This window comes from Triturus cristatus, chromosome 3_2, assembly GCF_964204655.1.
Source record: "Triturus cristatus chromosome 3_2, aTriCri1.1, whole genome shotgun sequence".
NCBI classification, from domain to species: domain Eukaryota; kingdom Metazoa; phylum Chordata; class Amphibia; order Caudata; family Salamandridae; genus Triturus; species Triturus cristatus.
The window spans coordinates 199,052,758-199,076,097 of record NC_140584.1 but is presented as its reverse complement, the minus strand read 5'-3'; the positions used below and the strand labels follow the sequence as shown (position 1 = coordinate 199,076,097).

Below are 23,340 nucleotides of genomic sequence, written 5' to 3'. Positions count from 1 at the left end.
TCGCATTGCCCTTGGACAATGGGTGTGGGTATCTGGCGGCGAAGCTTGGGCATTTTTTGTTTTCGTGGGTGGCGAAGAGGTCTATCTGAGGATGCCCCCATTGTTGGAAGAATGGGTGAAGAACTTGTGGATGCAGTTCCCATTCGTGTAGTTGTTGCGTTGGTCTGCTGAGCAGATCTGCCATGGTGTTTTGTACGCCTGGAACGTGCTGTGCCAGGAGAAAGATGTTTTGGGGAATTGCCCATCTCCATATGCTCTGGGCTAAGCGGGAGAGCTGGGGAGAGTGTGTCCCCCCCTGTTTTTGTATATAATACATCGCAGTCATGTTGTCTGTGCGAATGAGGACTGCTTTGCCCGAAATCTGTTTTTGGAAAGATTTTAGGGCTAGAAAGATCGCCAAGAGCTCCAGATGGTTGATGTGGAGCGATTTTTGCTGTGGCGTCCATAGACCTTGCATGGTGAGGTGTAGGAGGTGCGCTCCCCAGCCGGAGAGCGATGCGTCCGCTGTTAGAATCACCTGAGGAACCGGGTCTAGGAACGGCCGCCCTTTGGAAAGGTTTGTGGTGTTCCACCACTGCAGAGAGTGATGTGTGCGGCCGTCCACCAACACCAGATCCGTCAGCTGACCCTGGGCCTGGTTCCACTGTTGTGCTAGGCACTCTTGAAGTGGACGCATGTGGAGTCTTGCATGGGGCACTATGAAGATGCAAGACGCCATCATTCCTATGAGCTTCATAAACACTCTTGCTGGAAGAGAGTGTTGAGGAAGGAATGTTTTGCGTAAGGCTTGAATGCTTGTGATTCTCGCTGAGTTTGGATAGGCAATACCCTTGGAGGTGTCTATAGTGGCCCCGAGGTATTGCTTTGTGTGAGATGGTATGAGGTGGGACTTTTGGTAGTTCACCGTGAAGCCTAGCTGGTGGAGCAGTTGGATGGTGCTGTTTGTATGTTGCACACATTGGTCGTAGGACGCGGCTTTTATCAGCCAGTCGTCTAGGTAAGGGAAGACGTGAATATGTTGACGTCTGAGGTGTGCTGCTACTACTGCTAGGCATTTGGTAAACACCCGTGGTGCGGTGGTGACCCCGAAGGGGAGAACCGTGAATTGGTAATGTTGCCCGTCCACCACGAACCTGAGGTATTTCCTGTGAGAGGGGTGTATTGGAATGTGAAAGTATGCGTCTTTCAGATCCAAGGTTGTGAGAAAGTCTCCCTGGCAGAGGAGTGGGAGGACTTGTTGTAGGGTGACCATGTGAAAATGGTCTGAATGTATGTAGGCATTTAGAGGCCGGAGGTCGAGAATGGGTCTGAGGGTCCCGTCTTTCTTTGGTATTAAGAAATATAGGGAGTAGACCCCTAGATTTTGTTGATTGACGGGGACCTGCTCTATAGCGTGTTTTTGGAGGAGTGAGAGTACCTCTTGTTTGAGCAGTGTGGAATGTTCTTGAGACATTGGACGGTGCCTTGGCGGGATATTGGGTGGGGTAGATGTTAGTTCGAGACAGTACCCTGACCGAATGATTTGGGTCACCCATTTGTCCGATGTTATGGACTCCCATGTGTGGATAAAGTGTTGTAGTCTGCCCCCGACCGGAGTGGGATGGTCTGGGGGGAGCGGAGGGGAGTCATTGTGCGGGTGGGGTGGCAGAACGGGTGTTGTTGGTTTTGCCCCTGCCCTTATTGTTGTTACCTCTGTAACCACCCCTTTGATTGCCCTTTGAAAAGGTATTTTGAGGAGGGGACTTGTAGGAGGTAGAGGCGTTATCGGTGGAGGAGCCTCTGCCTGTGCCACGAAAGGACGAGCGTCGAAAGGAACGTTTAGAGGCTTGTGTTTGGAGTGCCCCCATAGACTTTGCTGTGTCTGTGTCCTTTTTCATCTTTTCCAGCGCTTCGTCTACCTTTGGCCCAAAGAGAGTTTGCTGGTCAAAGGGGTGATTGAGTATGGACGCCTGGACTTCAGGCTTGAACCCTGAGATCCTGAGCCAGGCATGGCGACGAAGCAGGACACTTGTATTTATGGCTCTAGAAGCAGTGTCGGCTGCATCGAGGGCACACTTAATGGAGGTGTTTGTAATTAGTTTACCCTCCTGTATCAGGTCATGAGCCTTGCACTTGTGTTTTTCTGGAAGGTGCTGCATAAGAGCCTCTAGTTCGTCATAGTGTGCTCTGTCATATCGCGCAAGCAGTGCTTGTGTGTTTGCAATGCGCCATATGTTTGCAGCTTGGGAGGCGGTGCGTTTACCAGACGCGTCCAGAAGTTTAGATTCCTTGTCTGGCGGTGGGGCTTCTCCTGAGGATTGGGAGTTAGCCCGCTTTCTAGCTGTGGAGACAACTAGGGAATCTAGGGGAGCAGGGCCCTTAATGTATGCAGGGTCTGTGGGTGCCGCTTTGTACTTCTTCTCTATTCTAGGGTTAAGTACTCTGGCCCTGACAGGGTCTTTGAACACCTCTGTAGCGTGCTTGGTGACACCCTTAAGCATGGGTAAAATAGAAGTGGATTTGTCTTGTATGTCAAATGTGTCCAGTAGGAAGTCTTCTTCCACTGGTTCACTGTGCATGTCCACCCCATGGTAGTGTGCTGCTCTCTGCACTAAATGATTAAACCCTAAGGAGTCCTCTGGAGGAGACGGCCTGGATGGGTATAGGTCGTCCTGAGGAATATCGGGTACATCAGGGTTATTGTAATCCTCCCACGGGTCTGGGGTCCCTGGTGGAGTGGGATCCATTGGGACTTCCGCCGGGTAATTGTCCGGGTCCCCATCATCCGGATCTGGGGATGGGGCCGGATCGTAGTGAGGTGGAGGTGGCGGAGATCTGGGAGGGGGAGGGGGTGGTGGTGGTGGAGGAGGTAGGGGAGGCGGTAGTGGGGAGGGCACTATGAGGGGAGAAGTAGCAGAGTCCTTCCTTTTGGGTGGTGGAGGAGGAGCCGGAGTATCAAGGCGTCTTTTCTTGATAATTAAAGTCAATAGTCCAGTCTTTGGATCTTTGGACAGAGTCTTTTGTAGAGGGTCTGGTGTAAACAGAGCCAGTGGCGTCGAATCGTCCGTCGGCACCGGTGATTTCGGAGCCGAGGGCTTCGATGGTTTGTGTGCGCCATGCTTTTTTGGGGCCTCCTGTTTTTTCGGCGTCGAAGGAGTTTTCGGCGTCGGAGCGTCGGTGCCGACAGATTTATGTTTGTGTTTGGTCGGCACCGAGAGTCCAGGCTTCGGCACCGGTGGCTTCGGAGTCGAGCTGGATATTGCTTTCTTCGGTGCCGGATGCTGTTTTTCGGCACCGGGCGTCGGCTGGCTCGATCCCGAGCTGCCGTGAGACTTTGGGTGCTTCGACACCGAGCCCGAAGGTGGGGTGATCGAAGCTTTGGTCTTGGTTTTGCCCAGGCCGGCAGGCGAGGGAGTAACCTGAGTCTCTTTGGTTTTGGGCGCGGGGGTGGGAGGGGGCACAGTACTCACGGCCCGCTGCGCCGGTGTGATGTCCTCCACGTCGGAGTCGTCGGCTTCGGAAGCGCTGACGACGTCTTCTTCCTGCTCGGTGTGTGTTTGCCCCGAAGCTTCGGCGCCGTCTCCGAAGATGTCCGGTGGAGCTGCAGACGATGAGTGCGCCATGGTGCGTCGAGCTTTTCGATCCCGGATGGTTTTCTTCGATCGAAAAGACTTACAGGCGGGGCAGTCTCTGGCCTCGTGTTCTGGAGAGAGGCAAAGATTACACACCTGATGGAGGTCGGTGTGGGGAAATTTAGACCCACATTTTGGGCACTTTTTGAACGGAGTCCTTTCCATCGGCCGGGACCGGAGTCGAGGAGGGCCCGAAGGCCGGTGCCGATGTACGGGATGGAGAAAAGTGCCGCTTCGAGAGATGAAGATGATGAAGAAACTCGAAGATACGAGGATTTTCCGTCGAGGCTGGAACCGTAGAAGTTCGAAGCCGGAGCACGAAGTATCACATCCGAGCCCGATGGCGGAAAAAAACAATCTGAGGATGGAGCCGAAGCCCATGCGCAGTACGGACCGAAGGAGGAGTCACCAAACTCGTGACTTCCAAAGACTGTCCAAGAAGAAAAACAAACTGCAAACATCCAGGCCCAACACCAGATGGCGATCTATGCTAAGTGTACAATCTGCAGCTCATATGCCTCGAACCTTACATTATCACAGTCACATGCCAACCTTTGATTGAAGAGTTATTCATTAATTCATCACTAGACTGTAGAAATGCACCACATTACAGAGAAAGAGAGCCCGGATACATGGGGCTTACGTCGCTACATGACTTAAAAAGAAGAACTTTGTGGCGGAAGCACATAGGAACCTCCACTAGCTTTCTCGGACATAACTGATTATGTCAGTGTACTATTAAAAAATTCTGCTTCCTCAAAAGCAGTTTTATACAGCTATATTACATGCTACATGAAAGATTTAACAAATTTAAAAAAGTCCAGACCATTAACAGATGTTGCATTGTGTCAAGGCATGGTTTGAAGTTCTTCAGTGATTATCGAAAAGTGGGTTTAATTAATTGCAGCCTTGTTTTTAAAACAACACAAACAGAAGAAAGTGCTCTGCGAAAGTAAAGGGCATTGTCAACTTTAGTCATAGTGATCCAACGTCTTAAATCCTTTGCCAAATACGGATTGCCGCTTTTAAAATTCCGATAAAAATGGGAACTATGCTAATCCAAAATGACAATTTTGCTTATTTCTTCATAGCTGACGTTTGCAAGATATATAAAAAGAAAAGGTTCTCAGCATGAATAAGGATGCCAATTCCCTGTTCCAAAACTATCAGCCACACATCATTCTTGTAGAAATGCTTGATGGGCTACAACTTTCCTAGCAGCAATAGATCCTATGTGCAGATATCCCAGTCCCTAGTGATTCTGCATCTCAATAGAATGTTTAATACGTTTAAGCTAGGGGGCATAGAGTAGAGATTTCTAAAGCCCACGAAAAAGTAAACTAGAGTATTTTCCCATTCGCAATATTTACCACATAAAAAAAACACTTCCCTATAGCAGAGGGGATATTTTCTCTGCAACTGCACTGCAATGAGCCTTTTTGTGGCCCCCGATGTTTACAGTACTGATGGAGTGCAAAGCTGTTCTAAAGGTTTTAAATAAAGTTTTTCATGGAACGCACAATGTAGGAAAGGCGCTGGCACACAAATTACGTCACAAAGTGAATTATCAGCCACAAGTTGTATGGGAACCAACACATTGACGTGCCAATACATATTTGCACTTCAAAGGTGAATGCTCATTGCTGCATCATTCTTACTTGGTAGCAACCACACATTTAATGCATGTCTGAAGAGGTACAACGTTACACACATTTTGCTGAAGTACATAACATAAGCCTACTGCACTTTACTTTCTATGAACACCACACTTTCCCAAAAGGCCGGTCCAATGGCCTTCCCCATGCATTGGTCTCTTTCTCTCTTGACCACCATTCCTCCTGTCCCACAATATGCAGAAAGAAAACACCTGTGTAATCACTCTTTTCTTTCTCCTCTCCCAGCGAGTCTCAATGCTGCAGTATACCCACTTAAAAGGGCATGTTGTCTGCACTCGCCAGCCGGAGAAGCACTTGGTCCCATTCAGTTGCCAGCTGCTTTGCCCTCTAGCTCTGTGCTTTTTGCCAGTAGCCCAGTCTTTTAATACTGCCAATTTAACAAATTTGGCTTTCCAGGTCTATGATTGTGGTGCATAAGCAGACTTCCACTGCATCGCCCATTGTCTTTTGGCCAATGTAAGGTCAAGGCGACTAGTTGCAGAGGCGTTTCTGACAACATTTAGAGTTAAGCTGAAAAATAATTTCTGAGGTTTCACAGTTGGCATGATGTGCAACTGTACTCTTAGCCTGAAAACGCCAGTTATTATGCTGGAGTTTGCCCTTTAGTCGGGAAAGCTATAATCTGGCCTACATATTGGCTATGCTCAAATACCTTTGTTAGCTGGGTGCACTAGTGTTGCCATCATTATTCCCTGTCATCTTGTTGACAGGAGTTGTGACGTTGTGCTACGCATCTCAGGAGGAGGAGCTTGTGCCGCGCTGCTGTACTGGGCTGCGTTCCGAGCCGCTGTGAGCCGGAGTCCTCCTGCCCGCCAGCCCCGCCGCAGAGGATTACCATAGAGGACTGCCCGATCCGTCACAGGGAATTGTCTGCCGAGGTTGCCCGCTGAGACTGGGTCCGTTTGCCAGTAGGCGGTCCACGAGTGTGATGGAGTGCGGACTTCCAGTAGGGGCAGCACCGAGACAGCCGGCACCTGGGGGCGCCTGGGGAGCCAAGCTAAGCTACGGTGTGTGGCGAGCGGTGTGCAGTGGGCAGCCAGGAAAAGGTCGAAAGTATCCAAAGTGAGGCGAGGTAAAGCCCACCACAGGACTTTTAATACTTTTTTTTTTCGAAATGCAGGTTGACGGCCCTGCGAAACCGCAGATACCTACAGAGCAAAGAGTGAACAGTTATTAGTATTCAGCGAACAGCGAAATAGCGAGACAGAGGCTGAGCGGTGAGGTGGAGGGGGGTTGATGGGCTCGGGTAGGCACAGGACAGAAGAGTAATCAAGGTGTAATGGAGGAGGTCCTGTGGAGCAGCATTGTAGCAACTAACAGCTTTCTGCTTGCTGCTCACTCTTAGCTCTGACCTCGCCCCCCCATAATCTCTATCTCTATCTGAATGGCCATGTCCTCATGTTGACCGCTGGCTGCAGTGAGCAAGGACTCTGAACTGCTGCCTCACGGCTTCCGCGGGTCCTCGCCCTCACGGGGCTTTTGTCATTCCTGCCGTTCGCTGTCTTCTCTGCACTCCTGAAGAATCAGTGTGCGACCTGAAGAATCCAGGCGCCAGGATAGCCTCAGCTTCAGCCTAGACTACTAACTGAGGAGGGCTGTAGTGACCGGAAACCAGTGATTGGTGTCTGTTGACTGGAGAGCAGACCGGAGAGTGGTACGGAGAGGAAATTGGAGAGTGGAGTGAGGGGTGCGAAGATCCAGATTACCCCTCGCTTTCCGCACCCCTGTGCTTCTGCTGTGCGTCACTCAAACGTGGGGAAGTGAGAGCACGACCCCATTATTGGGGGGTCGCTGAATGTTGTGCCCAGGCAAGTCGGCGAAAGCGGCCCAACTAAGTTGGGTTCGACTTGCGGCTAGCTAGTGTGCGCTGCTCTCTATTGCGGAGGAAAAACCCCGTCTGAATCTGCGGTGCAGCAGTTTCATCGTTATATAGCAATATATAGTCCTACAGCTTTCAGATTTAATTTGTGCCCCATTTAGAACTATGACCGCAAAAAAACTACGCTCAAGGAAACTGGTATTTGTAAGAGCATGCAAAAAAAAGTAAAGCCAACCCTCTGAGTAATAAGTCAGTACAGATAAATACTTTATAAGGATTTAATGCCATTTCCACTTTTTCTCAAAAAAGGAGAGAAGTCAAAATAAGGAGGTAAATATGGAGCCTAAGTCTGAATCTCTACTCCAAAAGGTAGAAGGAACAGTGAAATCTATCCCTCTAACTACAGTTTCTTCTCCTGGAAATAGAATGGATGGGGTAAGAGACGCGATAAGTCATGAAATCGGAGTGGAAGGCTCCCCACGTGAAATCTATACTATTCACTCTACTGAAAATAGCGTGTCTCAGTCTATTATTGACTTATCTTCTGAGTCTAGAGTGGGTGGCCACACATTGGAAGCCTTTACACTCCCTGACTTAAACATTAATTTAAATCATTCCTCGAGGTCTTCCCAATGTCCTAAGCCGCGTACTTTTGATATCTCACATCTTCCAAACTCTCAAGTTCAACCTCCAGGTTCTTCCATTAAAATGAGACTTTTCAGTAGTACGCCTAGTGGAGCGGACTCAATAAACCCTAGAGCCTCTATCACTACTGATTTGCCTTTGGATTCTTACCCCCCCAATTAAGGAGTCTGATGATAAAATATTGTCAGAATCCTTGTTTTGTTTGGAAAGAGTCTTACCATCTATTCTAGCTCTCGTGGAAAGATCTGTAACCAATTCTGATTATTTCCTGGATTCACTTCTGTCATTGACCAAATCAATATTTTCAGACCATATTCACTCAATCAGTAAGATTTCAGTCCCTTTATCGGATAAGTCTACATCTTGTTTAGAGATTCCTCCTTCACACACACAGGTATTTAATCTGAACCTAATGAAATCTACCCAAATGATCTTTGGTACAAATTCGAATCATCGTAACTTTGACAATTAGGTGGATATGATCCTTGGTCCCCCAAAACATAAAGATAAAGAAAGTGTGGATTTATTGGATGAATCTCAGCTCTTTTCGTTACATCAATTCTTTGAGCCAGAGGCTTTTTTGTCGCGCCCCCTGTTAATTCTCCTCTTCTGACTACAGGAAAGGACAAAGATATTGTAGAACGGTAAGTTTATCCTATTTTTTTTTTTTAAAAGAGGGATTGATAAAATTGTTCATTCTACTATGAAGGAACCAAAATCTGATCATTTCACTAGAAGAAAAGGCCTTAAAAAAAGAAGAAAATCCGATAGTAGAAAGAAGAAATCAAAAAGAGGAAACACCCGGAGGATGAAGAAGAAAAGGGCTAAACAAATCCGTTTCAACCCTAATATAAATCTAACTTTATCTCCAACCTCTGCTGTTTCCCCGAATGGCCAAGACAATGTCCATTTTGATTACATACATTATTCCATATATTTTTCTTCTGTGGAAATCACTTAATAGGAAATTACGCTAGAGAGCACCTAAGATACCAGAAGGAAAATGTTACTTACCCTGTAAGCATCTGCTTATAACATGTAATGCTGTAGATTCACATGCTCTGCATACTCCTGCCATCTAATGTTGGACCTTGATGTGTGCAAGTTGTCTTTCTTCTGAGAAGTCTTTTGAGTCATGAGGTAATGTGACGCCACTTGGTGATAATGAGCATGGTTATTGACGCCATTGTTAGGTTGTTTTCCTGCATGGTGGGCGATGATGGAATGTGAAGGAAAGCGATATTTGTAGAGAGATGTCCATGAATTAAGAGGAAAGAAAGATACTGGAACAGCCACCGGTGCCCGAGGATGAGGGTGGTCGCATGTAAATCTACAGCACTATATGCCGCGAACAGATGCTTACAGGATAAGTAACATTTTCCGTTCGAGGCATATGTGGCTGTAGATACACATCTTGTGCATAGACTGTGAAGCAGTCCTACCACAGAGTAGTGGCTAGTCTGCGAGTGTTGCAGTAGATTGAAACATTCGCTTGTTGTCGAGCTAGGACATCCACGCAGTAATGTTTTGTGAAAGTGCGTGGTGTGGAACAAGTAGCTGCTTTGCAAATATCAGCTATTCAGATGTTCCCCAGAAAGGCTATAGAGGCTCCCTTCTTCCAAGTGGAGTGTGCTCTAGGAGAAGTGGGCAGAGTCCTTTTAGCTTTAGCATAGTATGTCCGGATGCATTTAACTATCCATCTGGCAATGCCTGGCTTGGATATAGCTTTTCTTTTGTGGGGTTTGGATACAGCAACACAACTTTGCATTGTTTTTCTAAATTGTTTAGTTTTTTCAATGTAGTACATGAGGGATTGTTTTACTTCTAACGTATGGAAAGCCTGTTCCGCAAATGAATCAGGGTACAGGAGAAAATGGGTAGCTCAATGGACTAATTACGGTTGAAGTGAGTGACTACCCGAGAAAGAAATTTTGGGATAGAGCAGAGGGCAACCCTAGCCCTATGTATGTGGAAGAAAGGTTCTTCCGGGGTTAATGCCTGAAGCTCACGGACACATCTGAGTGAGTTAATAGCAACCAGAAATGCCACCTTCGAAGAGAGGAACTGAAGGGGGCAGGAGTGGAAGGGTTCAAAAGGAGGGAACGCAAGTTGTACGAGTAAAATGTTAAGATTCCATGCCGGGGTCGGTGGGACCTGGGGACGAATTACCCTTTTGAGACCCTCCATTAAAGCTTTAATGAGTGGAGTCCTGAAGATAGAGAGAGATGTGGTGTCAATCCTGAAGGTAGGCAGCCACGGCAGCCAGGTGTAGTCGTATGGAGGTAAAGGGTAGACCAAAAACCTAAGTAAGTAGTAAGTAGCAGACAATGTCCTGCCCTGTAGCTTTTAAATGATCAATATATTTTGAGTGACAGTAGTACACAAAACGTTTGGATTTGATCGCATTGCTGGCCTGGGTGGTAGGTCTGCGCGGTTTGAAAAGTGAGAAAGATGCTTTGTAGGCGCCCCCGACCGGTGTTGTGTGATCGGGGGGAAGATGTGGCAAGTCAGGGTTTGATGGTGGTTGTAGACCCTTTGGGGAGCTACCCTTTATCTGCCTCTAGAATTGATGCCCCTGTAAGACCCTCTAAAATCCTGGGGGAGTATTGCTGTCCCTGGGTGCGTGGATATGTCATGGATGCTTCAGGTGAGGGGTCTTTGAACTTTCAGGTAAGAGGTGAGGCAAAAAAAGCCAAGAGGAGCGGATGTTTGAAGTGCTCCATCACTCAGGCTTCTTCCTCTGATCTTCACTAAGATTGGCTCCATTTGAGGACCAAAGACATGTTGACCATCAAAGGGCATCCCCAGCAGGTTCTGCTAAACCTACGGCTTGAAGCCACAGATATGGAGTCATGCATGTCTGAATATCAGAACACTGCAATTTACCCCGCTGTCAGCGGTATCTAGGGCAAGGAGAATAGAGGGGTTATAAATGAGCTTCCCCTCAGAAACTATCTCTTGACCCCTTTTCTTATGCACCTATGGGAAGTTTTAGAGGAGATCCTCCATTTCGTCCCACTGTGCACTATCACATCTTGCTAGAAGGCCAAAAAAATTAGCTATACACCATTAGTTGGCGGATTGCCCGGCCACTCTTTTCCTGCAGTATCAATGCATTTTCTCTCTTTCTCCGGTGGCGGGGCATCCCTGCTAACCTGGGATTTGGCTCGCTTATGGGCAGTAGTGACCGCCAAAGAATTGGGCGGAAGCTGACTGCAAATATAGATGAGGTCAAAAGGGGAGGCTTTATATTTTGGGTCACCCTGTGCAGCCAACTCAGGCCCCTGGCGTGTGATGTCAACAGGATCCCCCAGAGATGCAGGTGTGGAGGGTAAAGGTTGAGGTGGAGGAATAGGGCAAGGGGATGGTTCTGCATGTGGTAGTGGGTTGGTAGCCTTATCTGGTTTCTTGTATTGTTTTGTCGAAATTGGAATGTCCAAGGTCTCCTCGAAGGACAGCTGATGTTTCGAAGCAGGAGCAGCAGGGCCTGAAGAGCAGCAAGGATGTGGCCTGTATGAAAGTGGATGACCAAATCATTCTGCCTTGTGTGGAACTCTTCCTGAAGCTTATGGTGAATCAGCTCCCTGCACAGGTATTGGACCTGCTGGTAGACGCGGAGGTCTTCAGCTCCAAGGATACCTTCGGTTTCGATGCAGAAGTTCTGGTTGGTGCCAAGGTAAATGTGGCCATTGCAGAGGTAAATGAGGCTTATGCCGAGGGTCGGCTTGGTGCCAGTGTTGGAGTAGCCAGTGCCAAAGTCGACGGTCTTAAAGGCTTCTTCGGCACCGAGCTGGGCGGGCATCTGAAGTATTTAGTCTGTGCAGAGCATGGCCCAAAGGCAGTGGTGGTCTTAAAGCAGGTCTCTGGTGCTCTAGGGTAGCCGAGTGCCCTTTGTCGGAAAGAATGCTCGGTTTGAGGGTGGTGTTGAGGGGGAAGGTGTGCTGTACTCAAAGACGGCTAAGCTGGCAGAAGGCACTTGATCTCAAGGTAGGAGCCAACATTTTCTTCAGGGGAGAAAGCCTCTTCATCTGCAGGTGACAGTTGTGGATAATGTTATTCCTCGATGTCCTCAGGACCGAAGAGGCGTGGGGGTGTCATCTTCGCCGCTACGCGACATCTCAAGCCAAAGGGAGCCACTGTTAAAAATGTATTTTTTGGAGCTGGAGGAACAGCCAGCATCGAAGCCAGCCTCGTTGTGTTCCGGCGATGGTTACAGATTGCAGACCTGATGGAGATTGGTCCAAGGGTATTTTGTGTGGCAGCGAGGGTAATACCTGAATGAAGTCCATCAAGGCATTGTGGAGAGAAGAGACAGAGAGATGGGAGTAAGCCCCGAAGGGCAAGACCCAGGAGGGGCTGTAAGCGATCTGCACCTCGCTCAAGCGAAGCAATCAAAAATCAGACTAAGATGGCAAGTAAGGGAGACACTATCGAAGAACAATACCAACGGAGAGAAGTCACTGCGTGAACCAAAATGGTCACTGCAACAGGGTCAACCCGGATCACAGGAGTACACGTTCAAACCAGATGGCAGAAAGAAAACAATCTAACAATGGAGTCAATGACCATGCGCATTATCTCCAAGAGGGGGAGTCACAGTACCTCGAAACTCAAAAGACTTCTTTGAAGAAAACAACTTGCATACATCCAGGCCCAACATTAGATGGCAGGAGTATGCCCAACATGTGCATCTATAGTCACACATACCTCGAACACTGATGTTCAGTTGTTTGTGGTGAAAAATTATAAGTGAAACTACTGCACGGTGCAAACATTTGAATTGGAGTGTGTCCAACACAAATTGGATATCGTGCACTGTCCTACTCATCAGTGATAAAAGATCAGAATCTGTTATCTTTGATAATTATAACAGTGAATATACTGTATAAAAGTTATAAATTCTTACTTTTTATCCAATTCTGGTCTACTATCTAATTTAAAAGAGGAGGTTTAAAGTCAGTTAACGTTATTAGAAGACTTACTGTGGCATGGTCTCAACAGACTTGCATATATAAATGACAAGAAAGTGATGCAAAGTGACCTTGAAATAATAAAGTAAACACTGAGTAAACATAAATACCTTTGAACTGGGGGCAGACAAACCAAATCACACTTCCCATACTGTTCCATAGTGATAGATTCAGTGCATACACTACTTAGCATCAGCCGCTAAATTAAACTACTGCAAAGCAGATCAAAGGAATATGCTACTTACCAGTATGCATCTGTTCTTGGCATGTAGAGCTGCAGAGTTGTACACTTAGCATAGATCGCCATCTGGTGTTGGGCCCGGATATTTGCAGTTTGTTTTTCTTCTTGGACAGTCTTTGGAAGTCACGAGTTCGGTGACTCCTCCTTCGGTCCGTACTGCGCATGGGCTTCGGCTCCATCCTCAGATTGTTTTTCGCCAACAGGGAAATGATGGAGCGTAGTAATAACAGTGAGAAACCCATGTGTTGTATCTAAATAAGATGTACTGGAACGGATACAGGTAGCCGGGGAGGCGGGTGGGCGTGTACAACTCTGCAGCTCTACATGCCAAGAACAGATGCATACTGGTAAGTAGCATATTCCGTTCGAGGCATATGAGCTGCAGATTGTACACTTAGCATAGATTATATAGCAGTACCCAACCTTAGCGGTGACCACCGGTATCCGTTGCAGCTGTTTGAAAAAGTGTCTTTAGTACAGCCTGGCCCACCCTAGCTTGCTGCTTGGAATGCACATCTACACAGTAGTGTTTTGTGAAGGTGTGCGGTGTAGACCATGTGGCTGCTTTGCAGATGTCATCTAAGGGTATGTTCCCTAGAAAAGCCATAGAAGCCCCTAACTTTCTTGTAGAGTGGGCTTTAGGAGGAACAGATAATGTTCTCTTTGCCTTTTGATAGCAAATTTGTATGCATTTTACAATCCACCTAGCTATCCCTGATTTAGAAATGGGGTTGCCTTTATGTGGTGGAGAGAAGGAAACGAACAATTGTTTAGTCTTCCTGAAGGGTTGCGTTCTTTGTATGTAGTATAGCAACGCCCTTTTCACATCAAGTGTGTGTAAGGCCCTTTCTGCAACAGATTGGGGTTGCGAAAAGAAGACAGGTAATTCCACTGATTGATTGAGGTGGAAGGGGGAAATGACTTTGGGCAGAAACTTCGGATTTGTGCGAAGTATGACCTTGCTGTGATGCATTTGTATGTAGGGTTCCTGTATGGTGAACGCTTGTATTTCACCAACCCTTCTAAGGGAAGTGATAGCTACAAGGAAAGCTGTTTTCCAGGTGAGAAACTGTAGCTCACATTTGTGCATTGGTTCGAAGGGCGGACCCATTAGTCGTGTAAGAACTAAATTTAGATTCCATACAGGGGAAGGTGGTGCCCTGGGAGGAATTACGCGTTTAAGGCCTTCCATGAAGGCTTTAATAGCGGGCACTCTGAAGAGTGATAAATGCTGTCTGTTTTGTAGATAAGCAGCGATCGCTGCTAGGTGTAGGCGTATGGATGAATATGCCAAGTTACACCTGTGAAGATGGAGCAGATAGCATATGATGTGCTGTATGGATGCATCTAGAGGGTTGATTGTATTGTTACGGCAGTAAATTACAAATCTTTTCCACTTTGCGGCATAGCATGCTCTAGTGGTAGGACGTCTGGCTTCCATGATGATGTTCATGCAATCAGGGGGAAGGTTAAGGTATCCGAATTCTAGGATTTCAGGAGCCAGATCGCCAGGTTGAGCTGAGCTGGGTCCAGGTGCCTGATTTCTCCATGGTTCTGGGTTAGGAGGCATGGGGATAGATGCAGTTTTTGATGTGGTACCACTGACAGTTGTTGTAGCGTGGTCTACCACGGCTGCCTGGCCCACGTTGGAGCTACCAGAATGAGTGTGAGGGAGTGCTGTTGTAGCTTCCTGACCACTAATGGAATTAGTGGGAGAGGTGGAAAGGCGTATGCAAATCTGCCTGACCAGTTCATCCATATCGCATTGCCCTTGGACAATGGGTGTGGGTATGTGGCGGCGAAGCTTGGGCATTTTTTGTTTTCGTGGGTGGCGAAGAGGTCTATCTGAGGATGCCCCCACTGTTGGAAGAATGGGTGAAGAACTTGTGGATGCAGTTCCCATTCGTGTATTTGTTGCGTTTGTCTGCTGAGCAGATCTGCCATGGTGTTTTGTACGCCTGGAACGTGCTGTGCCAGGAGAAAGATGTTTTGAGGAATTGCCCATCTCCATATGCTCTGGGCTAAGCGGGAGAGCTGGGGAGAGTGTGTCCCCCCCTGTTTTTGGATATAATACATTGCAGTCATATTGTCTGTGCGAATGAGGACTGCTTTGCCCGAAATCTGTTTTTGGAAAGATTTTAGGGCTAGAAAGATCGCCAAGAGCTCCAGATGGTTGATGTGGAGCGATTTTTGCTGTGGCGTCCATAGACCTTGCATGGTGAGGTGTAGAAGGTGCGCTCCCCAGCCGGAGAGCGATGCGTCCGCTGTTAGAGTCACCTGAGGAACCGGGTCCAGGAACGGCCGCCCTTTGGAAAGGTTTGTGGTGTTCCACCACTGCAGAGAGTGATGTGTGCGGCCGTCCACCAACACCAGATCCGTCAGCTGACCCTGGGCCTGGTTCCACTGTTGTGCTAGGCACTCTTGAAGTGGACGCATGTGGAGTCTTGCATGGGGCACTATGAAAATGCAAGACGCCATCATTCCTATGAGCTTCATAAACACTCTTGCTGGAAGAGAGTGTTGAGGAAGGAATGTTTTGCGTAAGGCTTGAATGCTTGTGTTTCTGGCTGAGTTTGGATAGGCAATACCCTTGGAGGTGTCTATAGTGGCCCCGAGATATTGCTTTGTGTGAGATGGTATGAGGTGGGACTTTTGGTAGTTCACCGTGAAGCCTAGCTGGTGGAGCAGTTGGATGGTGCTGTTTGTATGCTGCACACATTGGTCGTAGGACGCGGCTTTTATCAGCCAGTCGTCTAGGTAAGGGAAGACGTGAATATGTTGACGTCTGAGGTGTGCTGCTACTACTGCTAGGCATTTGGTAAACACCCGTGGTGCGGTGGTGACCCCGAAGGGGAGAACCGTGAATTGGTAATGTTGCCCGTCCACCACGAACCTGAGGTATTTCCTGTGAGAGGGGTGTATTGGAATGTGAAAGTATGCGTCTTTCAGATCCAAGGTTGTGAGAAAGTCTCCCTGGCAGAGGAGTGGGAGGACTTGCTGTAGGGTGACCATGTGAAAATGGTCTGAATGTATGTAGGCATTTAGAGGCCGGAGGTCGAGAATGGGTCTGAGGGTCCCGTCTTTCTTTGGTATTAAGAAATATAGGGAGTAGACCCCTAGATTTCGTTGATTGACGGGGACCTGCTCTATAGCGTGTTTTTGGAGGAGTGAGAGTACCTCTTGTTTGAGCAGTGTGGAATGTTCTTGAGACATTGGACGGTGCCTTGGTGGGATATTGGGTGGGGTAGATGTTAGTTCGAGACAGTACCCTGACCGAATGATTTGGGTCACCCATTTGTCCGATGTTATGGACTCCCATGTGTGGATAAAGTTTTGCAGTCTGCCCCCGACCGGAGTGGGATGGTCTGGGGGGAGCGGAGGGGAGTCATTGTGCGGGTGGGGTGGCAGAACGGGTGTTGTTGGTTTTGCCCCTGCCCTTATTGTTGTTGCCTCTGTAACCGCCCCTTTGATTGCCCTTTGAAAAGGTATTTTGAGGAGGGGACTTGTAGGAGGTAGAGGCGTTATCGGTGGAGGAGCCTCTGCCTGTGCCACGACAGGACGAGCGTCGAAAGGAACGTTTAGAGGCTTGTGTTTGGAGTGCCCCCATAGACTTTGCTGTGTCTGTGTCCTTTTTCATCTTTTCCAACGCTTCGTCTACCTTTGGCCCAAAGAGAGTTTGCTGGTCAAAGGGGTGGTTGAGTATGGATGCCTGGACTTCAGGCTTGAACCCTGAGATCCTGAGCCAGGCATGGCGACGAAGCAGGACACTTGTATTTATGGCTCTAGAAGCAGTGTCGGCTGCATCGAGGGCACATTTAATGGAGGTGTTTGTAATTAGTTTACCCTCCTGTATCAGGTCATGAGCCTTGCGCTTGTGTTTTTCTGGAAGGTGCTGCATAAGAGCCTCTAGTTTGTCATAGTGTGCTCTGTCATATCGTGCAAGCAGTGCTTGTGTGTTTGCAATGCGCCACATGTTTGCAGCTTGGGAGGCGGTGCGTTTACCAGACGCGTCCAGAAGTTTAGATTCCTTGTCTGGCGGTGGGGCTTCTCCTGAGGATTGGGAGTTAGCCCGCTTTGTAGCTGTGGAGACAACTAGGGAATCTAGGGGAGCAGGGCCCTTAATGTATGCAGGGTCTGTGGGTGCCGCTTTGTACTTCTTCTCTATTCTAGGGTTCAGTACTCTGGCCCTGACAGGGTCTTTGAACACCTCTGTAGCGTGCTTGGTGACACCCTTAAGCATGGGTAAAATAGAAGTGGATTTGTCTTGTATGTCAAATGTATCCAGTAGGAAGTCTTCTTCCACTGGTTCACTGTGCATGTCCACCCCATGGTAGTGTGCTGCTCTCTGCACTAAATGATGAAACCCTAAGGAGTCCTCTGGAGGAGACGGCCTGGATGGGTATAGGTCGTCCTGAGGTATATCTGGTATATCAGGGTTATTGTAATCCTTCCATGGGTCTGGGGTCCCTGGTGGAGTGGGATCCATTGGGGCGTCCGCCGGGTAATTGTCCGGGTCCCCGTCATCCGGATCTGGGGATGGGGCCGGATCGTAGTGAGGTGGAGGTGGCGGAGACCTGGGAGGGGGAGGGGGTGGAGGTGGTGGAGGAGGTAGGGGAGGCGGTAGTGGGGAGGGCACTCTGAGGGGTGAAGTAGCAGAGTCCTTCCTTTTGGGTGGTGGAGGAGGAGCCGGAGTATCAAGGCGTCTTTTCTTGATAATTAAAGTCAATAGTCCAGTCTTTGGAACTTTGGACAGAGTCTTTTGTAGAGGGTCTGGTGTAAACAGAGCCAGTGGCGTCGAATCGTCCGTCGGCACCGGTGATTTCGGAGCCGAGGGCTTCGATGGTTTGTGTGCGCCATGCTTTTTTGGGGCCTCCTGTTTTTTCGGCGTTGAAGGAGTTTTCGGCGTCGGAGCGTCGGTGCCGACAGATTTATGTTTGTGTTTGGTCGGCACCGAGAGTCCAGGCTTCGGCACCGGTGGCTTCGGAGTCGAGCTGGATATTGCTTTCTTCGGTGCCGGATGCTGTTTTTCGGCACCGGGCGTCGGCTGGCTCGATCCCGAGCTGCCGTGAGACTTTGGGTGCTTCGACACCGAGCCCGAAGGTGGGGTGATCGAAGCTTTGGTCTTGGTTTTGCCCAGGCCGGCAGGCGAGGGAGTAACCTGAGTCTCTTTGGTTTTGGGCGCGGGGGTGGGAGGGGGCATAGTACTCACGGCCCGCTGCGCCGGTGTGATGTCCTCCACGTCGGAGTCGTCGGCTTCGGAAGCGCTGACGACATCTTCTTCCTGCTCGGTGTGTGTTTGCCCCGAAGCTTCGGCGCCGTCTCCGAAGATGTCCGGTGGAGCTGCAGACGATGAGTGCGCCATGGTGCGTCGAGCTTTTCGATCCCGGATGGTTTTCTTCGATCGAAAAGACTTACAGGCGGGGCAGTCTCTGGCCTCGTGTTCTGGAGAGAGGCAAAGATTACACACCTGATGGAGGTCGGTGTGGGGAAATTTAGACCCACATTTTGGGCACTTTTTGAACGGAGTCCTTTCCATCGGCCGGGACCGGAGTCGAGGAGGGCCCGAAGGCCGGTGCCGATGTACGGGATGGAGAAAAGTGCCGCTTCGAGAGATGAAGATGATGATGAAGAAACTCGAAGATACGAGGATTTTCCGTCGAGGCTGGAACCGTAGAAGTTCGAAGCCGGAGCACGAAGTATCACATCCGAGCCCGATGGCGGAAAAAAACAATCTGAGGATGGAGCCGAAGCCCATGCGCAGTACGGACCGAAGGAGGAGTCACCGAACTCGTGACTTCCAAAGACTGTCCAAGAAGAAAAACAAACTGCAAACATCCGGGCCCAACACCAGATGGCGATCTATGCTAAGTGTACAATCTGCAGCTCATATGCCTCGAACATAAAGTTACAAACTTAGTGGTGCACCCAAAAAGAAACACATCTAATTAGAACAATTCAAGGATTCGTCCATATTCTTTATTTTTCTTCCAAGCTCTTTATTTTCATATCAGTTAAATTGATTACAGACACTGCCAATGCTGTTCGTTTTTACAACAAAGTTCTTCAGGACATTATATTTAATGAAGTATATTTGATTCATTAATCCAATAAAAATTAATGATATAAGTTGTGTATAGTCACATTTCATAATCACTTTCCAATTATATCTTCTCATTATGATCTTGGTCCCCATTTATTATGGTAATTCACCAATCCAATCCACATGTTCCTGGTTAGCTATACCCTATGATGACACTCTAATCAGTGTTCCACCTTGTAACAGGCATTTCACGTTCCAACTTGCAAAACTGCCAAGAAGATGGAATACATTGAAAAGTGATTATGAAACGTAACTGAACAAGACTTATTATCTTCACGTATATTGTACTAATGAAGAAAGTATACTGCTTGAAATAAAATGCCCAGAAGATGTCCGTTGTAAGAACATAACATGTTGGCTGAGGCTATAATCATTTTAATTGATATGGAATTAAAGATTTTGAAGTCAAATAAATAAGATACAGGAATCTTTGAATTAGTCTCCTTGGACTTTTTTCTTTGTGGGCGCACCTTTAATTTTATAATTTTATATTGAGCAAACAAAACGTGGATTTGATAAACGAGTGGACTGTCTGCCAAATGGAAGGTGTTGTCTCCATGAAACACATTTTATTCCAATTCATGGTGGGTGATGGAGTATTCAGACTAATCTACAGTCGGGCCCTACAGTCGGGCCCTACACAGAAATGTAATGCACCTCTGCCCTTCTGTAATAAAATAATTGAGAAGAGTGGTGTTGTAACTTGCGTTTATCTGCTGCTCAGCCAGAATGAGTGTGGTGTGGAATGTTGGATGGATGGAATGTTGGATGTCTGTGAATGTCAGTTGGGTATGGGCTGAGCAGCAGGACAGCTGCTCCTGGTGGGGTTTCCTCATTTATACATGTAACAACTTAATAAAAGAACCTAAATAACATCATTTGGATCATTTGGATTACAACAAGTGGCCATTTGGAGGGCAAGATTAGATCAGATGGTGGGTTCTTCCACATCAGGTCAAAAAATGAACAGATACAGAGCACAGCTTTGCTATGTTTAAATGACAGAATGACCAAACAGCCCCACCAAATCGATACAGATCTAGCAATAATGACAGCAGGATTAACAATCAAAACAGCAACACCACAAGGACTGTCATGTGCACCAAACTGCATCACTCCAAGGTCCTGTAAGAATTTATGTCTACTTTTGCAGGCTATAACTAGGTTATGTTTCACTAAGTTCCGGTGACAATCATAAATATCACCAGAACTCCTCGATGTAAATACAGTCCCAAATTACACAATTACCTGTAATGTATGTTTTCGCTCTCGCTGAAAGAGATTTTGAAAGTGCTGTATAGCTATCAGCATGGTCTTGCATGGAATCCTCCTGCAAACTACTGAAGGAATATAGAGTTGTATACTTTTTTAAACTGAATTCTGAATATTAATGGTCTATGTTCTGCTTCCATGCTACTCTTTTGTTTACTTTTGTAAATATAATTACAATTTTAGGGGTATAATATAGAATATACAAAAAAAAAAAACTTACTGTTGCATCTTGAATGTTTCCTTGTTCCAAAATAATAGCAAGACCTTCTTCTGTTTTTACCAACTGAACATCTTGGTGGTTTCTGGGCTTTCTTTTTTCAGGTTTAGCGAGGCTTGTTAATGTTGGCAAAGTTTGCAACTGTCGCCCGCCTCCAAAGTGTTTTTTCAACGCATAAGTAAAGGCATCCACTGTTTTCTGACATTTATCGACAAAATGTATGTGATGCAGGCAGCTTTTCCAGTTACGAGCTTCCATGTGTTCCTTTAATGAAACAACAATACAATTCACACAGAGGTCTAACGGGAAACCAAAAATACCAGAACTAATTGCAGGGATTCCAATGGAATTGTGATTATATAACTCTGCAAGTTCGAGACTTGCTTTAATACACTTTTTCAACAAGCTCTCTGCTGGAGCTGGGGTAAATTCATGCCAACGGGGACCAAAGGCGTGAATGACGTGTTTGCAGGGTAAATTTCCAGCAGATGTTATCACTACATCCCCAGGCTTCAGTTTTCCTTGACTCTCAATAATATTGTCACTTTCAGTTTGCAGTTGTGGGCCTGCAGCTTTCAAGAGTGCTTGAGCCACACCTCCAATATGTTTCAGGTCTTCATTTGAAGCATTCACCACCACATCAACAGGGTGCTTGGGCAGGTCATCTTTGTAAACCCCTACAACTATTCCACCTTGCAGGTTGACATGGTAGCTGGGAAAGCCGGCCTCCACCTCAGAATACTCTTCGCATTCCTCTCTGTTTTTTGCCAACCTCACGTAACAGTTGAATTTTTGTTTCCCTGTAATAAACAACATTTCCTCCGATTTTTGGGAGAATTTCTTGGCTCCTGGTTTATTAATAGAGAGGAGGTTTGAATGCAGTGAAGACAAGACTTGTTGGATTACCCCAGCCATAACCTGCACATCTCTCCGTGGACCAGACAATAAAAGGTGTCTCTTCATAGTTTGACGGTTAAAATCAATTTTGATGTTTTTTTTCTGAATTTCAAGCAACATTTGCTTTTTCTCCTCTTGCAGAAACTGTGCCACCACTTCATACCCAAGAGGGATTGACTTTTCAATTTGAGTGTTCTCGTCAATGAAATTAGAAACCTGATGATAGACTTCTGTTACAGCTACTGAATATCCAATGATTAAAACTCTATTTTCCTCAATCTCAAATAATACAGCTGGCCTCTCTGAATTGAAGGTATCCAGTAAGCTACTTCTTAGCGTATGCCATTCTTCCATTTTGAATACAGAGCTGTCTTCAAGATCAACCCATTTGTAGATTATAGACTCTTTGATTTGTTTTTCAGCTTCTTCTATAGCCTTTTGCGAGTTCCCTTTCAACAGCACCATTGTGCTCTCAGTCTTACAAAGCGCATTGATTTTTTTATCTCTTAGCAAGATGTAGGAAAGATCCTCATTATCAACTTGCTGAATAAAGCGCAAAACGTAAGGGTTAACATTAAGTGTTTTTTGTTTTAAAGTTCGCTCCCATTCAAGTATCTTACTTTTAGCAACAGCCACCTCTAGTGGAAGGCCAAAAAACTTCATTCTGCTTGTTGGAACCTCAAATGCCATTTCCATTTCTGGGAAGGTCTTGTGGATATCCTCTTCTAATTTGTCACAGCACAGTATTGCGTACTCTGATGGCAAGACACGCAAGTGTTCACAGATACTTTGAGCTTTCCTTTCAGTTTCTTTTGTGGTCTGTTGTAAAATTTCCTTGAATCGCAAATCCATTTGGACAACGTTTTCCAGAATTCCTGCCAGACCAACTTTGTTACTGCTGACATCAGGTATAACTTCAACTCCCACTGCACTAGTCACTTTCTCCTTCATAACCTCCCACATCTCTCGATCCACTGAATGCTCAATAACTTCAAATTTTTCCATTATGCTTGAGAACTTCTTGGGAACCTCTTCGTCCCATGTTTTAGCAACTTTGAAGAGAATCTTCCTCTGCTTCGATAAGGAAGCGTCAGGGACAAGAATGACCTCTGTGCAAGGAGTTCCCAACTCAGGCCATGTTAGTATACAGTATGAAGCCGACATTTTATTATTTATGTCTTGCAACGATTTTTCGTCTTTCTGGAGATAGTGCCATATATACGGATTTATAGGTAATCGAATTAATTTAGGAAGTTTCATGACTGGTCTTTCCTTTCCGTATAAAGCAGAGTCCAATGTGAGGTAGTAGGGATAGACAGACACTGCTTTTCCTCTCATCATATGTGGTTCTGCCAAGACTGTGGTAATCACTATAGAAAGAAAAAATAAAGATCACCGTTTTACTCAAATTGTGCAAGAAGATAATCTATTTTATGCTTCACAGAATATTCAATATTGTAGCTCCAATTACGAGTAATGTGTATTTATGTGTGAGGATGCAGTGAGGCCAGAATTAACGTTTAGTGCCGGTATCATGATACATAAATTTGTCCATTACAAGTTAATCCCCACAGAATGGGGAATAATCAATCAGACCTGGTTTTTCTAGGTCCAATTCAGCACTGGATCCCAAATCCCTGTTGTATACTGGTCTTACTTGCCACCTGCTCTGAGCAGGTGATAAATGGGAGAGGCGGTTTGCAGGGCAAAGGGGTCGCAGGATGGAGTGCAGAGGCTGTCAGTTGGCTGGATATAATGTAGCCTGGGAGAGGGAAACACTGCATGCTTCCCTCGTGCTTTAGGAGAGGGTTTGGTGGGAGCCAGACACTGGGCTGCACTTGCAGCAAAAGCCAAAAGTGGTTTTAGCAACTGGGTTTTCTGGCCAATAAACC

The 23,340-nt window shown here is 46.9% G+C and overlaps 1 protein-coding gene across 1 annotated transcript in view; it reads right to left on the bottom strand.

Moving 5' to 3' along the window:
- PARP14 (poly(ADP-ribose) polymerase family member 14) overlaps positions 1-23,340 on the bottom strand; it is a 924,447-nt gene that overhangs the window by 636,513 nt on the left and 264,594 nt on the right. Inside the window, exon 7 of the mRNA XM_085647500.1 lies at positions 20,555-22,818. Coding sequence (XP_085503626.1) covers positions 20,555-22,818 — 2,264 coding nt within the window. The remainder of the gene's footprint in view (positions 1-20,554; positions 22,819-23,340) is intronic.